Source organism: Cryphonectria parasitica, assembly GCF_011745365.1.
Source record: "Cryphonectria parasitica EP155 unplaced genomic scaffold M406scaffold_1, whole genome shotgun sequence".
Classification (NCBI taxonomy): Eukaryota; Fungi; Ascomycota; class Sordariomycetes; order Diaporthales; family Cryphonectriaceae; genus Cryphonectria; species Cryphonectria parasitica.
The window spans coordinates 4,002,352-4,027,923 of record NW_024468909.1 but is presented as its reverse complement, the minus strand read 5'-3'; the positions used below and the strand labels follow the sequence as shown (position 1 = coordinate 4,027,923).

Here is a 25,572-nt window from a genome sequence, read left to right as displayed (position 1 = left end):
GGTAGCATCATACGTTAAAATGGATTATGTACTATGAGCACGTATGAGATTGGGCTAGGTACTTGCTGTTCCCTGCCTGCCTGGCCTGTCACCTGGAAATGCAGTTGACCGGTTGGTTGTTCCTTTCTGTTCAACCTACATTTGAGACGACGTGACCCCCAGCTATTTTGTCTGACCGACCAGTCCTCACCCTCACCACCCGTATCCACTCACTCACCTAATTTTCTTGATCAAGATTCTACCTTGTCTTCAAAGACTTGTCTGCACTAACCACTCCTACTACTACTATTACTACGCACACGCTTTTTATACCTGCATCATTCATTCTCACTGGGTGACACTACGGGTGGGCCCGCTCTCCGCCCTTTTCTCGACACACACACTCAAAGGAGAAGTCCTACATCCCCCATTAAAGGGCCTGTGGGCTCGCGGTGGGAGGGGTGAAAACAGCGTCCAGGTTGCCGTGCTCGTGCTGAAGGGGAGGGGAGGATGGGGTGAATGGAAAGGGGGCGAGGTTCTCCTTCCACATCGAGGCAGCACACCCACCGTAAGACAGCCACCAACATAGCCTAGCTTCCATCGCGTGCCGCTGGGAAGGATTCGAGCACAATTGGAACGACGGAAGGAGGTTCCAGGGCTCTGGGAAGGATCAACACTGGCCAGGGGAGAAAAGGGTGGCCCCCAATTGCACCACTACCATTTACCCTACATACACACCCCCCCTTCACACCACCCACAGACACACACAGTCCCTCATCGCCTGGCTTCTGTCTTTTCGTCTCTCCCTCCCTCTCCCTCTCTCGTACCGAAGACGTTCCTTCGAGGGCAACCGCCAGGTCAAGCCCAGGTCCAGACTCGATAACTTTCCCCACGTACCCACGCACACAGCTGGGCGGCTAAGCTCTACTACTTACTCACCCTCTTGTCTAGTGGAAACACGGTTCTCTTTTCGCAAATCATCATCGCCAGTGCAGGTCATAGGAGGAGAGGGAACAATAAACCTTCCCCCCCCCCCCCTCCTGCCAAACCCCATGTCATGTTCGGTACCCTTTGTCCTCGTTGTTGACCCGCAATTTCTTCCTTCTCTTTTTTACTTTGTTTTATAAATTTAAAAGTTTATTTTGTTTTCTCAATTGTTGTCTGCACAACGCAACCTGGGCCCGTACATACGCACCTAGAACCAGATGCGTAGATGGATACGCCCGCGTCCGCGCTCGCAGCGACAGCCGGCGGCAGCATCGCGACATCCAGCTCGAGCCCGCCCCTTCATCAGCACCACCGCCCGCACCAGCACCAGCACCAACATGAGCCGCCAACGATCCAACAGCCCGCCCAGAAGCGGCCTCGGCTGGCCGGCTCGAATGATAGCTGTTCGACCTGCAGACTACGAAAGGTAAGGGGACAAGAGAGAAGCACGCGAATGCCCGCTACTGCGTCACCATCCCCGATTGTCTGGTCCGGCATGGCGCGCCGAGTGAATGCACGTGTGGTTGATCGCCTGTTGTAAGACCGTTACTATACTGTCCAAACCAACAAAAAGCATTAAAAAAAACCAAAAAACCCCTCGGGCAATGTCGTCTCCATCACAAATCTACGCCCAGGGGCAATGGCCCACGCATGCATTCAGTCTCCCTGCGCATTGCCTCCTTTCCCCCCTCCATCCAAACATATTTTGTGTGGCCGTGCCTGGCTGACGAGGAATGGCTCATCGCCTAGATCAAATGCTCTGGAAGGCCAGCGAATCAGCACGGTGCACCTTGTGAGAAATGTGCCAAAGCCAATATAAGATGCGGTTTCGTCGCAGACGACGGCGAGAAAGGTGAGCAAGACGTTTTCTGTTTCTATGTGTCCCTGTTGTACTCAGAGAAAGAGATGGAGAGACGGAGTGTGGGGTGTGTGTGACCATGGCACCTATTCACCACCTCCATCCGCTCCTCATGCAGTGTTACCCTCGGTCACCTCCCTTATATCTGCTACCTTCAAGCTCTTCTCACCCTTCCCTCTCTTATATTTTCATATTATCATAATCAACCCTTCAGTACACCAGCCCCTTCCCACCAGTATCCTCATCATGGGTGTCAGCCTTGTGCGCGTCATCGAATTCAGATCATGTCACACACAGCCGACATGTGATGTTGTACAGCAGTGTTCCTCAGTTAACCTGACTTATCCCTGAAAGTCTCACGAGTGACTCCAACTCAAGACCTTACTGAAGCCGGCACTCGTCGGAAACGCGCTCAACGTGCCTGTGAGGCTTGTCACTCGCACAAGACCAAGTGCTCCGGAGAGTTTCCCAAATGTAGGAGATGCTTGGAGAATGGCCTCAACTGCGAGTACAAGGTCTCCAGGAGGAAGTTCACTGCGGCTCCGGGCGCGAGCGCCTCCCCCACCACGCCTTTAAACCCGGTCCAGAATGTCGCCTCTCGGTCGCTGCCGTCTGTTGTCAGTGCTGAGGCCAAGCAGCTCATCTCGCCCAGCGCATCGAGTGTGTCTCCTGGCCTGACGGACGCAAACCGAAAACCTTCGCTTGGAAGTGTCTTGAATTCCGAGTAAGTATATGTTGTGCTCTTCGAGCATGAGCTAGTGGCAACCCGCTCCTGCGTGCGCTCCCTTAAATCTCTGACCCGATCTTTGCAACCTTCCTCTCGTATTTTCTCATCTCTCCTCGCTCCTTCTAACTTTCTCACTGCGCAGAGACATTCTTGCCCGTGTAGACCTGCTCTCGAGACATTTCGATGTTTGGTTTGAGACCTGGGGCAGACTGCCCCTTATGAGCATCTTCCACCCAGGACAGACGTATCAGGGAATCCACGACAAGACGCTTAGCCCACACATCGTTCGGTGCGTATGTGCGATGACGGCCAGATTCCTCATCCCGGGATCTAGAAGCCTGCCTTTGTTCGCTGAAAAATGTGCCGAGGACGTCGACCAGTACATCTTACAGCAGATCAGCACGTTTCTCAGGGGTGGCGATGGACTTGAGAACCTCCTCATCCTCCTTCTTACGATCTGTCACTTCTGGGTAGAATCTCAGATGGGGAAAGTCTGGATGTATATGGGTCTTGCTGGGCGTCTCATCACTGCTCTGCAGATGAACTGGGATGGCGCTGTCGACACGCCTATCAAACAAGAGATCATTCGCCGTGCCGTCTGGACCATCTGGAAGCTGGATCGCTATCTGGCGAGCGGTTTTGATGAGCATCTCATCCTGCGGGACGAGGTGATGCACCTCAAGTTTCCTGCCACCGATAGCGAGTTTCCCGCAGAAGGCGACATGACGATGGCCACGCCCACACTCGGACAGACCCGGCCCGGGCAGACACCACTGTGCGTGTACCACATACACCTTCACAGGGCAAAACATCACATCCTCGGGGTCACGAAAAGGCTGGCGGATCCCCCAACGCGCCATCCCCGCCCAGCCCAGCTTGAGCCTTCACAATTTCTGAACCAGGTCAGCAAGCTGCAGCAGATGCTCCTCACTTTCAGCCAGAGCCTACCGGAATACCTCAAGGTCTCAGACATAGGCACCGTCCAGCGCTGGTTCAACTCGCCACAGCGCGGAAGCTTCGTCATGCTGTACACCACGTTCTGGGAGCTCTACATCGACCTGTACAGGTTCTCGGTGCCGGGTCTGCGGGAACAGGCGAGCGCAGAGATCGCGAAGCAGCTGCCTTCAGACTTTGTGGTATCATCACAGAAGCAGGCGGTTGGATATGCCATCTGCCTCTCGCGGTTCTGGCGATGCGGCCAGGCAGTTGCTGATCAGAAGCCGTGGGTCGACGGGAGGGAAAGGCTTCTCACAGTTGATCAGACATTGGTATGCCTCCCTCAAATTCGAAGCTGGACATGGCTGCCACGGGTACAACAGCTGACAGGCTCATGTCCGATCTGATGATAGATTGTCCACATTATTCAAGTCACAAAGATACTTCTGGCTGCGAGACAGCACCGTCTCTACGACAATCTAGTGGAAGGCAGTTCAGCGCCACTTATACGGCAGGAAGTTGTCAACGACGACACCCTTGCTGCGCTGATACAGTCCAACATGAAACTCTTTGACGCCTTCGCTGTTTTCTTCCCAGCCACCATTGAAAACCACGTGAGTCTACAGAGGCTGTTGTCGCCAGATGTGTCCAAGGAGGTGCTAACAAGCGGAACTGAAAAGACGCGTGACCTTCGACTTGCCGTTGATGGCATCCAACAGGGCACTCCTTACGACAATCCAAGGGAGACTATTGGGTACGTTCCTCTCTCTCTTTCTCGGAATGGACTATGTTGCTCGTGCCCCACCTTGTCTTTCTTCTGCTGATCCCCAGTCGTCTTGTCAGAATGCCGGCCAGGAAACCACCAGAGAATGTTCGGCTGCCAGGCCCGCATTATATGCTCGAACAAGCGATCGCACCTCCGGATTACGAGGAACGAGACAAACACCGCAACAGGTCCGGAGCAGATGTCCTCCTACGTCAGAGAAGGCAACCGTCAGGCTTGTCTTCGGTGCCCTCTTCGGCTGGTACCGGCAGCGCAGGGACTTCTCAGAGACCTGATATCCCGGTCTGGCTCGCGGAAGCACGAAACGGTCAGGCCGCGCCCGGTACGCTGGCCATTCCGCAACAATCTCCCGTAATGCCTGCGCTCGCGACGGCTCAGCCACCAGAGAGTCAAGCGTTTGTTCAGCAGCCAGTGTATGCCCGTGCTGGGTCCTTGTCCAACCCCCTGGGCACATATCATAACACGCCCTCAGCATTCCCGCCGCCACCGCCTCCCACGAACACGAATCAGCATACCTACACAGCCTCTATCCTTGGACCTAGTCTAGGTCGTGACGACCATCCGGGCTTCTATCACAGGGCAGGGGGCAAGACGTTGCCCTTCCCAGATATCGACTCGATTATATGATAATTTTTCTTCTCCTTTTGCACGACTTTATTCTCAACACATCTAGATATGATACCACTTACTTTCACAATCTTGGCGACTCTTTTCTGGAGTCAGCATTTAGAAAGACCTGTAAAGGAAAAGAACAAACAAAAGGCACTCTGGAAGACAACCGGACTTGACCAGCACACGCATGTGATGATCGGTCTGGTCGAATCCAGGGCGATGCATATCATTCAGTTCCCCCATGATCTATGGCCAAGGTAAGTACAATGGAATTTTCTCCATACTACTCGCTTTGGCCCATGTCTGACACCTCGAAGGGATAGCCTATTATTTTGATCTTGGCACCTCCCAATGGCTTCTAGACTTATGCATGTGGGGGCTTTCTACCTTCGCAAAGTCCCGGCTTCTCTATTACAGCTAGCTGTGGCTGGTATCCCCCATCTGCTGCAGCATAAGCGTCTCTACGCTTTTGCTCGCCTCGGCAGACTGTGGTACGTTGGCGAGGTCGTGCAGCCCTCCGTCGGCTCATGAGACGGCTACACGAAGGCCCACCTTTTATTGCGTAACGAGACGGTCCTTTCCCTAGAGAAACGTATCTTGGTGCTGCAGCGAGGCCTTGATATTGTACAAGGTTCATACCAGGCTTATGTGACCATAATACTGGCCCAGATCTCGGAGACTGCGCAATAGGTGTCATAGCGGGGTATGGTGACGGGTGTATAGTATAGCTCAATAGAGATCTTCAGTTTGGTATGCCAGGCCCGACTATCTAGGTAGGGGAATCTCTGAAGGAGCATGCTGACGGAGATGGAGGGAAATGTTGGAAGTGTAATGTTCTATAGCCTCGCGGCCCTCGATGTGGCAAATGGGATAGCTCAATGATGATACCCTAGGCATCTACTCGTGGATGATTAAAGGCATGTTCTCTCGGTCACATAGGAAGAGAGGTCCGACTTCTTTTGTCTTTATGCAGCCTCGAATAGCTGCTCCAGCTTTCTTCCGAAACGCAGACCTGACGGCCACATCACCCTGACGCGTAGTCCGCCTCCTCATACCAACTTAGCCGCCGGCGATTCAGATGTCTGACACCGAGGCTAGATTATAGGACAATCAAGGTCTATCATGCGAGTTCTAGACGTTCTATATGGATGGCATTATTCTCAGCTTGTATTAGGGATGGCTATCCTTATATTGCTCGAATGTGTAATATCGACATCAAGCAGGAAGCTACCTTGAGAGAGATATGACCCAACGGTGCTCGAGTTGAACAATTGGAACTTTTGACTTTTCTCGTGCTCTTGAGTCTCCATGGGGTCATGGTGGTTACGTTGGTTGTCTGATTTTTGTCATGCATATACACAGGGCTGTGAGTGCGTTTTCAAGAGAAATTCCTTTTTTTTTTTTTTTATTAAAAAAAATAGTGTATTCTTTTTGGCTGTTTCTGTGTGGCGGTGTTGTTATCTTGTGGGAATTTAGTTTCGGCATTCTTATTGTTTGCTGCTCGTGTCTCTATCAAAGGGGTAAGTCTGTCTATAGACAGGGTAAAGTATAGTGAAAGAGGCCCCCCCCCCCGGGCCCAGGGGGACAACAGGCCTTTCCACCGTACAGTCTAACCCATTCGTCTTCATCTACTTTCTCCTCCTTCTAGTAATTTCCCTGGAAGTTCCTTTCCATACAATAAACACACACACACACACACACACACACACACACACACACACACACGCTGCAACAATGACAAAGAATTCCGTTCCGCCGCATACTATACGTCTCTACTCATTTGAGAGTGAAAAGAAAGAAGGAGAAGAAAAAAAGACAGAGAAGTTATAACGAGCCAAGTATCAGCTGGGGGTGAGCCGACCTAGACTATTTTATTCGCTACCTGTCAATAAACGGTTGTTTGACTCGGTCAGCAATCTCGTATCGGGGAATTTCGCCCGCAACTGGGGAGAGAGAGTTGCCACGATGTGCCCCCCTACAAGCCTCCACCTAGTAACACCCATGTGCGGTAGCGGCGGAAGGGTTCGTCTCAAGTTTTGGGTTCACTAAGGAAACCGTTGTTCTAGACTGTGATACAAGACACGAGATGGTAAGACTGAAGGGTATCTAGTGAACACAGCATGAAGCACTGCGCACAAAAGAGGGACAGGGGAGATGCGAAAGTTTTCATTTACCAAATCCAATTTGATCAATAACCTAGAAGGGGAGCACTGCTCAAAGAGTAGAAAAGGGCAGACGCTTTGTTGGTCTAGGGTTTCTGATAATAATGATTATACAATATTGAGAATGTACAAACTCCACACTAGTCAAAATGATTGAACGGGGAAAACGATGCTAACAGATGCTCGCTTTTGTCATGGAATTCGTCCTCCCGCATCCAGAAGCCTTACGGGATGCAAAGGATGCAATGCCGAGCCGTGAACAAGACAGCCATGGTAATGAGCGAGGTAGAACCGTCGCGAACACTTCGGGCGCCTGCCTGGGTGCGGGAGATTCATTGATGTTGTTGTTGGTGGACCACACCACAGCTCATCTTCCTTGCTGGCACACGTCCTCCCCCTCCCCTTTCCCACCACCACCACCCCCCCACCAACTTGGCACAAGCGCCGCCCCAAAAGACGAAGGAGAATGCGGTCAACTGGTCGACAGGATGAAGGTGAAGCTCGTGCAGGGTATCTCGGCTGCAGGCAGCAAAACTCGGGCATCTCTCCAAACTCCAATCCCCATCGAAATACGGTATCAAAAGTCGTTACAATGTGAAGGCTTTCCCTCCAGTCGCAAAGCCCCCAGCACGGATATGAGTAGGTCGTGAATAAGAAATAAAGAGAGAAGGCGGCGGATTGTTGTGATGACTGGGGAAATCTCGAGCGGCGGTGCTCGAGGTTTGCACCCGCTCATCTCTAGTGGTAGTCCTCGCGCTCCTTCTCCCTCAGGCCACCGATATCGTCCATGTCGATCGAGTAGAAGTGCGAGTTGTTGTTCTTCTCGTACGCGGGTAGCTGGTCCTCGTCCAGGGGCTCCAGACCGACAGCAGCATTGTCACCGACACGGACGACCACGACCCGACCCGACTTGCGCTTGCCGCTGGCGCTGTCCTCCTCGTCGGGGAAAGTGATGTGAATCTCGGGGACGTTGTCAGGAGAGTGAGGCGGCGAGTTGGGGTTTGCTAGCATGGGGCGGCCATCCTTGTTGTAGAGTATGACACTGGAGCGGCCGTCCTTTGTCTCGATGGTGAGATGGTGGTGATTCTTGTTCTCGTGAATGACATCGTTGTACCGGGGCGGGCTAGCCGCCTGCGTCCTCTGACGCCTGACCCTCTTCAGCACCAGCAGGATTCCCAGGAGAACGAGGCCGAGGCCGACGATGACGGCCAGGACGATGACCAGCAGGTTGATGACGCTGGTGTTGCCGGTATCGTCGGCCCCACGGGTGACCTTGATTGGGGCACGGGCCTGGAGGGGTTGTCCAAGGATAGCAGGCATGATGAAGATTGATAATGGCGTGTGAATGTGAGTGTGTGTTGTGCCGGAGCTATATTGCTTTTTATTAGGTGCAATATAAAATGAGTGTCTCGGTTTTTGTTTTTCTTTTGAGCAACCGCAAGCTGCTGGTAGATCCTCGATATCTGGGATTGACGGTGGATAGGATGACGATCGAGGGGTTGCCTGGAAATGATCGAGCCTATGTGATCATCGGTCAGTTATGGTTTCGATCTTTCTCCCCCAACCTAGATCAAACTTTAAAAAGAAACAAAGAAACAACAGGCTGCTGATAGGATGGATATCTTGGGATGAAAGCTTCACCTACCTCTGCAGAAAATGGACCTCGTGGTGGTAGGAGACAGAGCAATATTCACTAAGTATTACTAGTAGTCCGGCGTTTTATACGCACGGGCGAGCCTGCAAACCAGAAAAGACGAGGAACAAATGAGAGGACGGGCTCGACTGAAAGAATGAAGTCGGAGCCAGGGTGTAGAGAAAGACAAAAGTCTGTGTGTGAAGTATGAGTGAGTGAGTGAGTGAGGGCTATCGACACGCTCGTATAAAGGAGTGTACGAGCAGTATCTTGGTTGTGCAGAAGGAACGAAAGAGGGCTGGTGATATTGACGACGCCGGCAGCGATGGACCAGGTGGTGAAAGGAAAAGGAAAAGAGAAGGGGAGAAAGGAAAGAGGAGGAGGAGGGAAAGGGAAGGAATAACGAACGACGAGGCCTTGCACAGGAAGGAAGGAACCAGGACCGGACTGGATTGGACGGGACAGTGCAGCCACGGGCGGCTCCAATCCAAAATGAAAGATGGATACGAGAAAGGAGAGTGGGAGAACGGGGGAAAGTCGACAAGCCACCGAATGCAACGATGAGCCTGCAGGTTGCAGGGCAGCAGGAGCGAGGATGCGTCGACGGATGCAGGCCCAATGCAGGTCGAGATGGGGATCACAACGGCGCCAAAGCACGCTGTGGAGAAGAAATCCTCGAGACCGAGCTCGCTGATTTGCTGCCACCCCTGAGCTCTACCCGCGCTCAATTTCAATCTTCAGTAAACAGACCGCCAATCACCAGCCTCGATCCCGCCAGGGTGGATCCTCCAATTTGGACAGCCCTGGTTTTTTACTCCTCACCCTGGGGGCTATTGCATCGAGGATCTCGAGACGTCTGCTGTTGTTTATTGTTTTCACTTGCCTCTTTGTGTCTTTCCTTTGCTTTCTTTGTCCGAGTAGCAGAGCGAAGTTGTCATCCGTCACCGAGGAAGGAAGCGACACCACCACCAATGATCACGATAGACGAAGCGCCGGAATCGTGATGATTTTTGGGGGGGGCAGACGCCTGTTATCTCCTCATGGAGCTTTTGTCCTTTCTCTTTTCTCATTTCTCTCATCGCCCCCACAAAAGAAAGAAACACAGAAAAATCAGCAAGCACCGCATCCGTTTATCCGTGCCTATACGTGTCATACTATACGGTGGTGGTCTCTCGTCCTCCTCGTCGTTCAGTGATGAAGCGTCACCCCCCATACACGTTCACGGCAATTTGTTTACGACGGTCATATCGTTGGGTGAGGCGTTTTGGTGAATCCAGGACACGACACAGTGGCTTGCAACCTGGTTCTGGCACATACCATTACTGCATGGTGCCTACTACAATCATATCGTTCGCCTGCTTCGAAGAGGAGTGGCCATCACTTGCAGAAACGCCTTCTCGAGTGTCTAGGCGTCGGCAGATCCAGACTTTCTCTCATCCGAGACAGACTCGTATCATACTTCCGAAGCCTTTAATTCATTCAATCCGTCGACGGCAATCCCAAAAGGGTGCAGCTATCCCAAGGATGGTGGCATTGCTGGCTGTAGCTAGGAAGAACCCCTCGATTACTGTTACCTGCGCCCATTGAGCATACCATTCTTGCGCCACAAGGCAGGTGGAAATCACCCCGAGGAGAGTCGAAAAGCCAGGCAACCAGATGCAACATTCTCGTGGCCAGCAGCCACGTCATTCGTGTGTTCAAAAGGTGAGCTACCTCAACAACTTGCTAACGGGGGCAACCTTGAGATCCCATACCTGAGCTCCCGTCATATCTACCTCACTAGTCTACGGTGAGGCTGGGCTGCCACGTTATGAGTCCGCGATCTTGTCTTCGCCACTATCGGGCACCTGCAGCCGAAAGCGACCCCTTGCACGTCTCACAAAGCCCTTTGTTTAGCACGACATGTGTCACTAGCAGCACCGAAAACCGGGCTCGTCGATATACACACAGTAGGAAAATTCAAGGGGCGGGGGAACCTGCCACGAGGAAGATCACCACCGGTGTGCACAGGAGGCGGAGGTACACGAAACGGTGCTCGTGTGATCATTCGACAAACTCGCGCAGGCACAAAGAGAGCACGGTGCATGCACGCTCTGTCTCCCTCTCTGCCTGCTGTGGGCAGGTGAGTGAGCTGGCGGGCGAGCAAGCAATCAGCCTGGGCGCGTGGATTGTATCACGAAGCCAACCACCCACCTGATGTCGAGACCCCAGCCGTAGCTTGCCCTAGTACTCTAGAGAGCATGGCCAGCAGACTCGGCGCAACACACGAGATGTGGCGCAACGAAATGTGCATGAATTATTGAAAGATCAAGAGGCAGTTGAATCTCGTCCCGTTCCTTGTTGAGACCGACCCCCCTCCATGTCACCAAGCAAACCAACCCAAACAGTAAGGAGTGACTCCGATGAGGCGTCATCGTGTTGTGACAAGAGGAGGGTTCGTCCGAGCGTCAATTGGCCATGTTTCACCTCAATGTCGCACATCACACAAGGGCGGGGAAAGGGCCGCGACCCCTAGGAATGGCCGCCAATATTGCCTGAGGAGACCATATTACTATGGTACGTAACATGTACTATGATGCGATGAAAAGGTAGAACAAAGTTGACTCTCCACCGTCGTCACCACTGCATCCCGGCTCTGCAGGCCTCTGGTCTCTCAAAGAGAGGAGTTACTCTATTCTGCCCGTAGTAGACAAGGCTGGCTGGCTAACAACTGGCTTCCCGACATTCTCGTGGGCCGAACAACTGTCAGCGCTTGAAATAGAACCCCGGAGGGCCCGGCAGGTCGTTTGCTTTGCGGGTCTGGGCCTTCAGGTTCAGGTCAGACAGGTAAACGAGCCGTTCGCTCCTACGAAGAACGATCCTATTTTTCATGTTTCTTTCTATGTATAACTCATTAGTTTTGGTTGGTCTTATGACCGCCAAAAAGGCACCCGCTTTTTCCCTTTCCCTTGTCCCTTTTGTAGGAGACTCACATATGAATATTGTAAAGTGCAAAACACATATTTACATAGTACTACAGTATGATCAAAGTCATACCACGATAGTAAATTAAGTTAGGTGGATGAGATGGATGCGTGTCCAGTTGCGTTGTAACTGATTAATGGTTCTAAATGGGCCCCTCCCCTCCCCTCCTCTACTATTACCCCTTCGGTACCTGCGCCATTCTCCCCTTGTGGGCCGGGGGGGGGCAGGGGGGACATGGGCATACGCTGCAACGGTAGAGGATCCACGCACCCCTCGCAGGGCACTTGCAGTCTGCTACCGGGAATTTTACCTCCCAGCTGCAGATGCCAGATCGCCCCCCCCCCCTCCCTCTCCAGGCCTGCGGGCCCCAACCAAGCCTCAAGGCCCTGAACCGTCTACTATGTAAATGCCCACCAAAACTGCGGGGCTTTCCGAAGAGCGTTGCATCAAAGAGGGGAAAGGAGGCCAGGATGTGCTGGACTTCGAAACACACGCTACTTCATACTATACAAGGCACTGAACACCACTACTGGGGGGGTTCACCACCACCATGACGACCAACCTTTCTTCTTTCAGGACCATTGGCATGAAATGCATGACAGTTCATGCGCCAGGCTGAACTACATTACTGTACATACTATGTTATGTACACATACTGTAGAATTGTACTCCAAGCAGCGGCAGCAGAAGAAGCAGCAGAAGAAGCAGCAGAAGAAGCAGCAGCAGGGCAAATGTTTCTCCACATTCCTGGCCGTCTGAGCTGGCTGGCTTGCAGGCACTGCGGATCACAATACTCAACTGGCGTGTGCTGGCTTTTCTTCTCTCAAGACAAGTGTCTGGACTCATAAACCCAGTCGTAGATTGTTTGCTCACCATACAGCCATGCAGCACATGCAGCCAGGTCTCCTTCGTTTCTCATACTACACTAGCCTTGGGTCTGGATTCTGATCCAACCCGTCGTGGAGAGCGCCTCCGCTCCCTGTACTATAAGAGAAGGTCTAGGTGAGAGATAATGTGCCTCTCCGATTTTCAAGCATGGAACCTGTGTGGAAGCCTTCTTTTTTGTTTGGAGTATCCCTTGCGATTTTGGCTGCTGGCGGCATCCCAACATTCCTGTCGCTGCCGTGCGCGCGAGACATTTCTCCCCCGTGCTTAGATAAACAATGCTGTTACCGGTATGGAGGGCGGGAGATGTTTGGCCCAGCTGTGGCGTAGACAAGGACGTACGGCATCCCATAGTAGTACGTCAGTTGACTGCGGCGATACGATAACTAGCCTCTCGTTCGCCCCTCCCTTCAGAGACCACGTACAGACCACACTCCTTGCTCCTTCTCTCTCCCTACTGCTCAATCTTTCTGCGCCCTTTCCCGCCCATCATCCACCCTATCTGTATCTGATCTCCCGGAGAACTGACCAAATCGTACAAAAACCATCCTGCCTCCCCTCCTGCATATTGCACTGCATTGCATTCTGCACTACACCATTCCACGCCTGCTCGGACATTTATTCTGCCCCGACCATGACATCTGCGCTGTAGATATATATTATTGTACATCAGCAGCCGACAAACGTCCCCCTACGCAAAGCAAACAACATTTCGGCTCCCACATGAGGCATTGTCAGCACTAGTGGAAGGCGTCGGATAATTCTTAGGCAGTCAGAAAAAGAAAGGGTTGGCCCAAAAAAAAAAAAAAAAAAAAGGTCTCCCCCCCTTGGCTGGCCGGCCTTTGCCCGTTGCTGGACGACACAGCATTCCTGAGAGCAAGCTCTCGACCTAAGCACCACTACCCACGGATTGCCACAACAAAAACATCCCATCAGGACACAGCAGGATATGCTGGCAGTCCTACATCAAAAATAACACCAATATCATCATCCTATCCTTATATTCACCCGGTTTTCTCGCCCGAACATCATCTCGTCTTCTTGAGACTGGAAGCTAGCACATCAGAAAAGCATCAGCCCTATAGCTTCGACGCTCCCTCTTGTCAGCGACTAGGGCCAGATAGCGTTTCGCCCGACCTGCGCCCGACCCACAGATCCGCGGGCACGTCTGGACACCTGTCACTCGCTGATCAGACAAGAAAAAGAGAAGAAAAGGAAGAAAAAAGTGCTTCGTCATCCGAATTCACCACCGTCTCTCATCTCACGCCGTCTGGCAACAGACTGTGCACAGGAGTTGGCCTCTTATATCGCGAGCAGCTACGAGCTGTCCAGGTACACACGAGATCCCCCAGCTTCGGTGTGAGTCGTGCGTGACTAGGAGGACTGTCTGTCGTCCGCCTATGATCGACAACCCCCTTGACATGCAGCTAGCAACGCGCTAAATAAGGAGCGCAACCCGTTCTCCCTGGCACCCGCTTGCAGTCCTCGTCTTGTGAGTTCGTCTCTCTTTCTTTCTCTCTCTCTCTCTCTCAAAGTTGTCATCCACACGAAACCGGGACGGAATACCATAAAGGGGAAGGGAAAAAAGCAACGGGAAAAAAAGGGAATGAAGGGAAAGAAAAGAAAAGAAAGAAAAAAAAGGCTCGCCGCACCACAGACTTGACCAGGGCTGCTGCTGTCTCTCTCACACATCCTGAGCTTATTTGGGGTTCAGGGTCGAGGGGCAAACGAGTACAAGGGCACTCTTGTCAGGGGTTCGTCGCTACTAGTACGGGCGGCCGTCATTGTTACTAGGAGCCTCGTCTCCTTCCCCAAGAGAACTGCTGACCCTCTTCACCCTTTTCCTCCTCTCTATCTTCTTTTCTTCCCCATCTCCCCACAGGGCTCCTGGTACTGAACTCTCAATTCTCTCTGGTCGATCTAGGGTGTCTCGTCCACACACTATCGAACCCCATTCTAGGTCGTCCCCCTGGTGTGGGACTGCGACCCTCAAAAAGATCCAGCTGCAACCTTATCCCTATCTGATTTCCTCGAACGACAAGTCGCATTGTTCGTCAGCCACACCCGATACCTGTTCCCGCCAAACCAGAGGGGAAGAAAATAAAAGGAAGGGGGGGAAAAGAGCAGTGTGGTCAGTATCTTACACATCGTTCCCTTCCAAGTCACTGCGCCCGTCTCAGTCAGCGCAGTCTCTCCCCCCTCTCAAAGACGCATTGCCTCAGCACAACTCCTCGAATGCTAGCTCGTCCCTCTTTCCGAGGTTCGCGGTTGAATTAGCCCTGGCCAAATGCTTTGCTGCTCCTGGAGGCAGGCCCCGCCTAACGCTCCCCCAGGCCTAAACTCAAACCCAAGAAAACTCCACTGGCTCCAGGCGGGCGTGCTATGACACAGTACCTGCCCTGACCTGACTTGCTTTGGACGCAAATCTGACAGCTGAACCTGGAATGAATGCCTTTATCTTAGCGCATGAGCCAATCTGCACCCGACACTTCCTTTTCTTGGGAAATCCATCGTTCCTTCGTCACATCCTCCAGGCTCCCGCCATTATACACATCGTCATCTTTTCGCACCTCGAACCTTTTTTTGTGCCGACCACGATCACAGTCCCTCTTGATCTGTTTTCTCACGCGAACCTTCTTCTTAGCATATAGTTCTTCTTGTCCTTATCATCCCAAACCGCACCGACCAGTCTTCTGCAGGATATCTGGTACAAAGCTCCGCTTTGAAGAAAAAGCCCGCCATGGAGAATGGTGTAAGTCTAGCCCTATGATCCCCTACTGTCCTTTTAACCGCAACCCTTCTTCCGAAGCGATCAACCGATTCCGCACCTCAATATCATCGATGCACCGGCCGACAGTTGTCCACATGCCCCCATGGACCGCCGCGAGCCAGCCTCCTCCCTCCCCCCTCTTCTTGTCTGGTCTGCAAATCGACATTGTGCTGATGCTGTATGGGATTCTAGAGCCAGGGCCAGTCCTCGCAAGGTCGAACGCAGCAAGGTCGAAACGCAGTCAGCCGATTTCCGAGCTGGATGAATAGCAGTGGGATCCAGGGCGCCGGCGGAAATATATGGCTGAACAACCATCTGACCGATAACCTTTCCTCGAGGGAATCAAGCAGCGCAACAGGTTCGTACAGTAGACAGATGCAAGGACAAAAATAAAAGGCAAACCATATTGACGAGTCTCTCTAGCCTCAACTCAGAGAGCGCAGGGCATCGGCGCTACCGACAGCAGTCCTTGGTCGAGGCCCACAGCGAGCACGTGGAACTCTACAGACAGCCAGTCTTTTCGGCCAAGCGCATCACGAAGCACATCTCCTAAGAACACCCTCCAGAACGCCTCGAATACCTCTCCCTCCTTCAACCCGAATCGTGCCGCTACCACACAGAATCCGACTTTCGCCAACTCCGGTCTCGTATCCTCCTTCGCTCCCGCAAACTACTCGAGTTATACCGACAACGCCCAGGTGGACAGTGGGAATGCTTTTCAGCAGAGCTACATGGGGTTTCAACGGACACTGTCCTCTACCTTTGACGATGTCTTACCCCCCTCTCGGCACTCTGAGAGCGAGGCGCCTCTGCAATTCGGGACCGAGACACCTGGATTCCTTGGCTCCCACTCCCGCCACCCATCCCGACTATCGCTGAGCGCGGCATCGACCTCGTTCGCACAGCAGCCGCAAGCTTCTCGGTCTCAGAGTCACAGTCTGAACCCAGGAAGCGAGCAAGCACAGGCAGCCCTCGAAAGCGTTAGAGCCGGTCTGCTTAGGGACCGCATCCAGGCGAGCTCCCCGGGGCCCCGAGCGAACGCAGCGCAGGCGAGCACACCTGCAGCTCCGCAGCTTGGAACCTGGCAGGACTTCACACCCAACAACAGGTTTACCCTGGCGAACGGCAATGTGCAGGAGGTCAGAAGGGACTCGCTGGCGAACAGCGTACACCAGTCGGCGCTGAACAGCCCCCGCAACTTTGGGGCGCCACGACAAGCTGATCCATGGACACCAGCGCCGGCACCTCTGGATTTCGACGCACTGAACAGGATTCAGCGATCACAGGGTCAACTGTCCAGGCAGGCGACCCAGTCTCCCTACTTGGACGCCACTTACAACCCCTACGCCGATATCCCCGTACAGTTGATCCAGCAGATCCAGCCGGCCTTCTCCCTACCGTACGCGAATTACAACTTCCCCGTTGGACAGCACTTCTTCCCGCCCACCGGTCCTGCAGGCATGATCCCCAGAGGAGGTCGTCCTCAGGATCTGACCGTTGGCGTCCGGTGCCAGGAGCTAGAGGATTTCCGCCGAAGCTCCAAATCTAACAGGAAATGGGAGCTCAAAGTACGTTCCATTCCCGTATTCTAAGTAAATTTTATCTCTATGCTCACTCTGGACTAGAACGTCTTCGGCCGCGTGGTCGAATTTGCTGGCGACCAGCAGGGTTCAAGATTTCTGCAGGAGAAGATACCCACTGCCAACAGCGACGATCGGCAACGCGTATTTGACGAGATCATGGTGGATGCCAACGCTCTGATGGTGGATGTGTTTGGCAACTACGTCGTACAGCAGCTTTTCGAGCACGGGACCATGGTGCAGAAGAAGCTTCTCGCCGGCAAGATGAAGGGCCACGTGGTCCAGCTCTCGACACAGCTCTACGGGTGTAGATGTGTCCAGGAGGTCAGTACCGAAGTAACAAAATAAAGGCACATGACAAAAGCAAGCTAACGGACCCACCAGGCCCTAGAGTACGTCCTCGTTGAGCAACAGGTCGAGCTCGCGAAGGAGCTTGAGCCTGAGATCATCCGCATCATGAAGAGCGACAACGGCAATCATGTTGTTCAGAAGCTACTCACGAAGCTGCCCCGCGATCGCATCGACTTCGTCTACAACGCCGTCCGTGGCCGGGTTTCCGAGCTCTCACAGCAACAATATGCCTGCAGGGTGATCCAACGAATGATCGAGAAGGGAACGGACGCAGACAAGGAGTTCATCCTGCAAGAGTTCCACGATGTGGCTGCCCGTCTGGTGACGGATAGCTGGGGTAACTACGTCGTTCAGGCCGTCATCCGCCAAGGAGGTCAGGAAGCGCGTGCCAAGGTCATCCGACTCTGCATTGACCAGTTCCTCGTCTTCTCGAAGCAGAAGGTCGCCAGCAACGTTATGGAGCATTGCATCGAGTACGGAACAGAGGACAATAGACTCGAGATGTATCGGCTCATCACTCGCAAAGCCGAAGATGGCAGCAACATGTTGCAAGCGATGTGGAAGGACAATTTTGCCAACTACGTCGTCCGTAAGTTACTGCTGTGGTTCATAATATGCACGATGTGCACAATGCTAACTTGTCTCCGATAGAAAAACTGTGCCACTGCCTGAAGGGCGCAGAGCAGGAGGCTCTCGTGAAGGAGAGCAAACCTTACTTCGAGGCGCGGAAGAAGCCCAGTCGTCCCGATGATAAGTGGCTGTCTTTCGAGAAACTGATCAATCAGTTCTCTACTCCCTCGAGGCAGGGAAGCGTCAGTAGCATTGGTACTGGAGCGAACGGCGTCGCCGTATCCCAAACTCACTCCCAGTCTGGCTCGGCGATGCCCACTCCCGATCTCACCACAGGCGGCAATAGCCCACGGACTAGCTCCTCGCAGGAAACTAACGACACTACCCTCGAACAGAATGAGGGTTACATCGTGGAACAATTCAGCAAGACTAGTCTCCACGACACTGCCGAACACGATACGGCCCAGGAGCCAGCCATCTGACGCATTAAAAAGCCTTCATCTTTATTGATACCCCCGGGCGACTGATTGAACATTTGTGATGGGGGGGATTTACCGCCACCCCTCCAGCGACATACATATGGATATGATACGAGCAAATACTGGAGCCAACGCTCCTGGTCCTGTTCCACTGTACTCTAATCGATTACTGGGCTCATCACCCCTTGTTTTTTAACCTTGGGTCCATTCAACGACGCACCTTCGATGACTTCTTGGATATACATTAGCTACACTTGAGCGGGCCATATGGTGTGGACAACAGAAGGAAAAGAATTCTTATCACGGAAATATTGCTTGGCCAGGGTATAAGGCGTAGTAGCAAGATATAGTCTTGACGGTATTGGATAAAATTCACGGCCTTAATGTCTTCTGGGTTCTCAGAAGAAGAAAAAAAATTCTCAGGAGTTTGACATTGTTAAAATGGAGTTCTTATTTCCTTCTATTTGATTTCGGTGGACGTCATTGGCGGATTGGATTGTATACGTGGTCTTGATCTTCACGTCCTATGGGCATCTAGGAGGAGCCTGAAGACTTACTTTGGTTTTTCTCTCTCTTTCGATCGTACTCCCTGTTCTTTCCAGTATGCTGAACTATATTGAAACTTCTGAGGAGTCAATGTGTTTGTCTGACTTGGTATAATATACCCGGTCTCTCTCGCCTCCAGGGCTCTGCTCCTAGGGTTTGCCGTGGTTGGTACTACTGCCTACTGCAGTACTGGATTGTGTTGATACTTTCAGACTGTGTTTTGGATAGAATGGAATGGCATGATAGGTACAAGGACTTTCGTATGTCGGAAAAGGCTTTCGGGATTTTTCCTTTTTCCTTCTCTCTTATAGTCATGCGTTAGTGCTTGTTCAATTTGGCATGAACAAATCCAAGACAGACATATTCTCCGACAACTTACGTCCATCTATCCGTATTCGACTCACCGTGATTTCCGGCTCGACAATTCACAAGTATGTAGTAAACCTACAAGCTTCCGAAAACGAACAATACGTGCTTTGCGGGGCGAAGGATGGACACCTTCTTCCGGCACCTTCACAGGTGGCGGCGGCCCACCATCCTTTTTTTTTTGTCACTGTCTCATTCACCTCTTATTCACGGAGGGGAGGGGGGGGGGTATATACAGCGGCAGTCACTGTATCTAATCGACGAAGAGAGAAAAAGGGTATGGAGGACAAATAGTCGAGAAATGAACACGTTGGAATCGATCCGTATCACTCCTAAAATTAGCTTAAAATCCCGTAATAATATTCCCAGTATTCGGAGTTCTATGAATCTTTAACAAGAATTGAGATTGTATCTTGGAGGCAATAGATACAGGAGACTTCCCTTGCTTGAGCAAAGAAAGAATTCTTGGTCTTTCGTGCGAACGGCGAACGGATCTTCTGGTCAATATATGCGAAAGGAACATCGCCATCCAGCATTGTCTTTCTATCATGGCTCTCGTTAGCCCGACATCTTCGGAGCGCGAGAGAATTATTATCAAAGAACTATGCCATCCAAGTTCTCGTAAAGCCAGCCATGTGCATTTTGAAACATTCATGCGTTTCTATACTTCGACGTTGCTTGGACGAGGAAATATCTTCTCCGTTGCTATACAGAACCCTGTGTTCAAGACTCATTTGGACGTCATCGAAGCAATTAGACTCTTGAGACGGAGTGCGATTTTATCCAAAAGCTCATTTCAAGGCCAGGTATTCGGAGAGGCCGATGAGTGTGAAAAGGAGTACTCCACGAGAATAGCTGTCAAAGTGGCTTTCATAATCGACTGTTCCTCAAAGGACGACGTTTCAGATAGCTACCAGCTGCATCATTCTTTTCCGGTCAGGTGGACGGCTGCTCAGAATTTCATCGATTTCCTCCGAGGTGCCTTTCCAGCTACCACATCACGTCCGTTTCACGCAGGACCCTCCGACCGTTCGATGAAAGCATGGAAGCTCAAGAAGAGATACGGAATTCGGTTCATGCCGACGAACGACCTTGTTCAACATTTGATCTACGATCGTCAGACGTCCACAGTTAAAATCTTTCACCATACAGCATTTATCAAAGCCCAGATTTGGCATACCGCAAAGCTTCCCCTTACTGCTGGATTCGGTGATGCTGTCCAGATGTAAGTTGAGTTTCTCATCTCACTTAATTTGCTTGAACAAAAGCTAAATTACTGTTCTTGTAGCGGCTCTCTACCACCTCAACTGCTTCTAGAAACTCTTCTGACGCTCTACTACATCCTATTTCCCATCTCAATAGACCGAAAGTCAAAGAGGTTTGCACGATCGCTCGTGAGAAAACGAAAACTTGACCCAAACCTTATGATAGATGACGGGTTTATTCGAATCCTACCTAAGGATTTTGGTTATATCTAATTACTGGGGGGACAGGTTAAGAATTCTGGAAGGCATTACTGCAAACCCACCCCCAGGAAATAAAATAATATCGTGGGTGGAGAGACACACTTCAGAAAGAAATGCTTTGACTGTAGCAATTTTTGGTCTTGCATTAACAGTACTTTTCGGGTTTTTGAGTTTCATGGTCGGGGTTGCTCAGCTTGTTGTGTCGATATACGCATGGAAGAATTCAGATGCATCTACTGAGCAGGAAAAAACAGCAACGTCAAGGATTGGGATTTTATCTTTATTCAATATAATATATCAGGCTTTTTATAACATGAACTCAACTCTAGAGAGCTCGACGTGCTGTACCGGATCGCAAGCAATTCGAAAGACGGAGGTTTTTTAACAAAAAAAATCTTTTCATACGGTCCTAACTGGTTTACTGCATGTGACATTAGTATGTTGAGAGGATTATATTGGAACGCGGTTGAACCTTCGAGGGAGAAGCAAGCTTAGAAAGAAGTCAATGATATATTCTAGTTAAGCAGCCCTGGGCTTGCCTCCGTCACTGAAGACGATCCGAACTCTGTGCATCCACTCTGCCTGAGTGGCTGTTGACACTACTAAATCAATATTGCAGGGAATGCATGATTATTCCTGGCTAGGGGACCCAGTGGTCAAAATGTACGAAGATTGATGGGAAAGAGAATGATAAGCAGAGAGCAACAAGTCAATGACGATTTGGACTGTAATTTATTGTGAGGGCAGATGCTCGCGCCATTACAGCTCGCTTTCATGCGACTTTAACGTACTGATGTAGGGATAATTGGTTCAACTAGCCTAGATCAAAAAAAGAAAATGTACGCGGGGAGAGCAAGAAGGAACTTTGCAATCTTTCAAGATCAGCTCTGCCCTGGTCCAAGTCCATCATCCCTCCCGCGCCATTGAGGTGATACTCCATGAGCATTGCTGCCGGGAGCCAACCCGAGAGCCTCTCCTTAAGCACCTACACACACCCATTCGCCCGGATACAGATTGGGGCAATCAGCAGTCGCGGTGTTGACATTGGGGTTCCACTCATAAAACTGTTCCAGAGTGATGTCCGTCTCGTCAGCAATCTTGGAGCAGTCGTCGCCGCTCTCCACGAGGTAGAATGTGTAGCATCCCACAACGGTGTCGGCGTCGATCGGGCTAGGCGTGGGGCTCGGAGCGAAGCCAATCGTGCCTACGCAGACCCAGTCGCCGAGGATCATGTCAGGGCACAGCGCCCCGACGGAGGGGTTCCAATCGTAGACATCGGCAAAGTCGATGTCGAACCTGGCCGCAACGCTGTCACATGTGTCGTTGGTCTGCACGAGGTAGAAGCTCTCGCAGTTGTCGACCATCTCGGGCTGTGTGGGCGTCGGAGTGACAATGGTGCTGGCCGAGGTGGTCGTGGTGGTCTGGGCCATGCTGGTAGCAAAGAGGCTCGAGAGGGCCAGGACTTGAAGTCCCATGATCGACTTGGTGGAGAGCATATTGGAACAGAAGATCGAGCAGGCGACGAAGATAGGGATGTTTTGTAGAGATATGTTTTCTGTCTTTTTCAAGTAGAGTCTTGAGCAAAAGAGAAAGAGCTGCTGTCCAAGGGATGAAGAGACAGATGTGAGACCATAGATGAGGGAAAGACGGCAATTTATATACTTTTGGAGACTGTGAATACATTGTGAGTCTTTGAATTGTGCTGCTAAACGTTACATTATCATCTCAAAACGGTGTTGAGTGTTACGGTGTTTTCTCTTTCCGCCTCTTTGCCACGAAGCGCTCACGATACTTGCATTTGTGACTTACTCTACGGATGCATAAATCTGTGCAATACGAAAATGAATGTCGTTTCCGTCGGCTGACTATGTGCAGCATAAGACAATTCGGACTCATTTCGGATCCAAAAGTGCTCTGATCCTTCCGCCAACAGTCATTCATCATCTGCAGGTCGTGTATGCATGCACTTCTCTCCGTGGCCCCGCCCTTGGTCCTGATGCCTGGCAGCGCCTGGTGGTTTGCAGTAGACACAAGTAAGAATCAGCCCACGCCGTAGCGAAATCGATAGTATATGCATATCGTGTGCAAGGTATCCACAAATATTATATAGAGTCGCAACGGTTTTCGTGGTTTTTTTTTTGGCTGACTGGGCAACTTTGGTTCTTCTGTTTGTCGTGCAAAGACCACAGATCAAGTGCTGACTGTACTACCGCACTGGCATTTTCTTGGGACTTGAGTGGCCGGGATGCTCACTCGATGGCTGCTGTGCCTTTCACTAGTCTCGGTGCTATGCAGGTTGGACGCTTCCAGGCGAGGATGCGAACTGATGATCTCTCTTTAAAACAGGCAAGGAAGAGTTCCTTTTGAATGACCGACTTCCGAGAATACCGTGCCGAGAACCTCTTCAATGACAAAGTCACAACGAGTAGAATTTCGGTCAGAGCCATCTTTCACAGGTATAATTGTGCCGTTCCTGCGAGTTTCAAGGGTGAGAAATCTGGTGGTCTTTGGGAACCTCATCTGCCTAGAACCATCGCCCATGTAATTATCCACTTGTCTGCCTGCTCATAGCAAGACTTGAGACGAGCGGGTGTAATTGTAATGTCTCTTCAACAATGGCATTGGGAATAGCGCAATGCTGAGGCTGTGCCCATTTACAATATATACCATCAACATTGCTGCCTCTTTGAGAAAGTTTTACCTGCTGTGGTGGGTTGCGAGCAAGCTCATAGACAAGGAACGCAAGAGCCGGGGCGATGGTCATTGATCATTATAATATTGGCCAGTCCTGGAAACGGTCGGGATCACCAAGTATTATGACATAAGATGGAAGGCACCTAATGATCTGTCAGCGATGATCATACCAATAGCGCGGCCAATTACCCATGGTTGATCAGCCTTGGGCAAGCTCGAGGTAATGCCTTGATGAGCCAGTGTGAAATATTACCCTCAGGCTTGGGTACTTTTGTCTGGTTCATCACGCCACATTCTCAGTTTACAGCCACACATCAAGTTCACAAGACTATGTAGTCACCTTGCTCCATCCTATCAGCTCTTTCCTTGAAATAACGTGCGGACACTCACCTTTATCCCAGGGTTTTGGCATCATTGCTGCTGTGCATACGAGATTTGTCCACAAGGTAATCAGATCAAGGTGGGTGACCTGTCCGCCGTTCCCCACCCGTCGGCACAGAAAACAGAGTAGAAGTACTTATGACATTGGGAGAGAAACGAGGCGAATGTTCAGAAAGAGAGGAATAGGAACGGGTGATGACGCCCCGAAACCCAACGGGCAAAATCGACATGATATTACCGGAAATTGTACCCAGGGCCGTTCCCAAAGTGAGGCCATATTAATTCATTTCTTAAACCGTTGTAGTAATCAGTCTAAAATTTTAGCAACCATCAGTAAGGCTTGATAAGCGCAAGGAGAAAGGGATATTAATGGAGCACGGAGAAGAAAAATGATCTCGAAGGAACATATTGCGGAAGGACGGAGCCAGGATGGAATGGGATTGGAACCGCTCTGGTAGGGTAGAAGTGATACAATGTGAATCTCTTGCCCAATGGATTTTGTGTGCTCCGAGATACCCATTGTTTGCAGCCCCCTGGTTTGGTATAATTCGTCGGCGGTGTGAGCCCTGCTATTGTGGGCAGGAAGAAGCAAGTAACAGGGGCATTTCCTTGGGGGCCCGGCACCAGAGAAAGGATCCTTTCCTCAACTTCCTCATCAACAACAATCAATCATTTCCTTCTCTGGAGGTGGCGTCTCCACCTTCACTTATCTACTGGGCAAATTTGCAGCCTGAAAGTCATGGTTCTGGATCCATGAGTAACAAATGGATGGATTACATTCCAAGGTTTAGCAACCCGCGGCACCCACATGCTCAAAACCCCTCCTATGCCCAGCCGGTTTCGCGCTTTTGCTTTGATCTTCTGATCTTCTGTGCCGTACAGCCAGTATGCCTTGACAAAGCGCTTCTCGTCTGGCCCGTTGCTCGCACTTCGGGATCTGGACGTCCATTTGCTCGACTCGGCAAGAACCCAGGCCCGGTTTGGGCTGCTCTAGCAACCGTTCTCCCTTGAGATGCTCTCCGAGTCTGGAGCGGATGGTCTAGGTTAAGGAATTTGTTGTCCCCGCCACCACAGAGCACGCCCGCGTCCCTAGCGGCAGGCCTACAAGAGGCTCGGGTCGACATTGGATTTGTACCAAGGATGAGTGCGTGGCATTGCATATGGAAGAGGGAGTTACGAACAGTGACATGTGCGAGACGCGTGTAAGTGCAAACCAATCTTTGTCGACCCCGACGAGGTCGGAGGCGTCCTGCGAGCTGGAGGCGGCCCCATTCTAGTAGCCTGGCAGGACTCGGACGGTGTACTTGCCCAGCGGCTGCCAGTCTGGATGAATAAGAAAGCATATGACTTCGAGGAGATGTAGAATGCCTCTGCCAAATTCCTTGACGAAACGTCGTCTCGGTCGGACGCAGGCTGCAAGAACCGTGACACAACTACCCGGCGCTTGCCAACCTACACTGGCAGGACGCTGAAGGAAAAGACCTCTCGCCCCAGAGAACTTCCACCTGGTAAGCCGTCCTGAATTTCCGCAAAACGTGCAAGGGGGAAGACAAGGCAACATGCCTCGCCTGTATGTTGGACCTGGACGTAAATTACATTGTGGAGGCTGACACGGCCAACCAGAGGATGACCAGGCTCTGAGACCTCGTCAAGGTGGCACCAGTTGGAACCCCATTTACGCGATACTTCAGGCTGCGGGACGAGCCGTTCTGACGGGCGCCCGTATTTGTGTTCGACCAGCGGATCTGTGCTACAAGACAAATCGCGTTACGCAGCGATACGCGAGGACGGCCTGCGCCTTCAGGCTCCAGGTTGCGTGTTGAACACGGTTCTTCCGGCCC

General features: G+C 51.6%; 6 protein-coding genes across 6 annotated transcripts; 4 read left to right on the top strand and 2 right to left on the bottom strand.

Annotated features, from left to right (window-relative positions):
- Nucleotides 1-2,071: 2,071 nt before the first annotated feature.
- M406DRAFT_66909 (uncharacterized protein) lies at nt 2,072-4,899 on the top strand (the record flags this gene model as incomplete). Its single annotated transcript, XM_040925021.1, has 7 exons — nt 2,072-2,111; nt 2,180-2,549; nt 2,695-3,327; nt 3,388-3,820; nt 3,950-4,102; nt 4,208-4,242; nt 4,320-4,899. The coding sequence occupies 7 exons, from the start codon at nt 2,072-2,074 to the stop codon at nt 4,897-4,899; spliced, it is 2,244 nt and encodes a 747-aa protein (XP_040781470.1).
- Nucleotides 4,900-7,129: 2,230 nt separating this feature from the next.
- Nucleotides 7,130-9,004, bottom strand: M406DRAFT_349263 (uncharacterized protein). Its single transcript, XM_040922456.1, has 2 exons — nt 8,692-9,004; nt 7,130-8,565 (listed from the first exon to the last, which is right to left on the bottom strand). The coding sequence occupies exon 2, from the start codon at nt 8,364-8,366 to the stop codon at nt 7,785-7,787; it is 582 nt and encodes a 193-aa protein (XP_040781469.1). The 5' UTR covers nt 8,367-8,565; nt 8,692-9,004; the 3' UTR covers nt 7,130-7,784.
- Nucleotides 9,005-14,410: 5,406 nt separating this feature from the next.
- Nucleotides 14,411-16,523, top strand: M406DRAFT_320420 (uncharacterized protein; the record flags this gene model as incomplete). The annotated part of the gene is made up of 4 exons (XM_040919382.1): nt 14,411-14,659; nt 15,180-15,280; nt 15,491-15,656; nt 15,722-16,523. Coding segments are annotated over exons 2-4 (940 nt in total), but the record flags the coding sequence as incomplete, so codon positions are not given.
- Nucleotides 16,524-16,800: 277 nt separating this feature from the next.
- M406DRAFT_239908 (uncharacterized protein) lies at nt 16,801-17,963 on the top strand (the record flags this gene model as incomplete). The annotated part of the gene is made up of 4 exons (XM_040916103.1): nt 16,801-16,866; nt 16,924-17,202; nt 17,263-17,818; nt 17,881-17,963. Coding segments are annotated over 4 exons (984 nt in total), but the record flags the coding sequence as incomplete, so codon positions are not given.
- A 90-nt stretch (nt 17,964-18,053) lies between these two features.
- On the top strand, nt 18,054-19,196 carry M406DRAFT_354485 (uncharacterized protein). The gene has a single exon (XM_040922929.1). The coding sequence runs from the start codon at nt 18,111-18,113 to the stop codon at nt 18,279-18,281; it is 171 nt and encodes a 56-aa protein (XP_040781466.1). The 5' UTR covers nt 18,054-18,110; the 3' UTR covers nt 18,282-19,196.
- Nucleotides 19,197-21,372: 2,176 nt separating this feature from the next.
- On the bottom strand, nt 21,373-22,251 carry M406DRAFT_354483 (uncharacterized protein). The gene has a single exon (XM_040922928.1). It carries the CDS (start codon nt 22,150-22,152, stop codon nt 21,634-21,636), a length of 519 nt encoding a protein of 172 aa, XP_040781465.1. The 5' UTR covers nt 22,153-22,251; the 3' UTR covers nt 21,373-21,633.
- Between the last annotated feature and the right edge of the window lie 3,321 nt (nt 22,252-25,572).

Coding starts and splice junctions, on each gene's coding strand:
- M406DRAFT_349263 (XM_040922456.1), bottom strand. CDS start 8,366: ATGCCTGCTATCCTTGGACAACCCCTCCAGGCCCGTGCCCCAATCAAG.
- M406DRAFT_354483 (XM_040922928.1), bottom strand. CDS start 22,152: ATGCTCTCCACCAAGTCGATCATGGGACTTCAAGTCCTGGCCCTCTCG.
- M406DRAFT_354485 (XM_040922929.1), top strand. CDS start 18,111: ATGCCCACTCCCGATCTCACCACAGGCGGCAATAGCCCACGGACTAGC.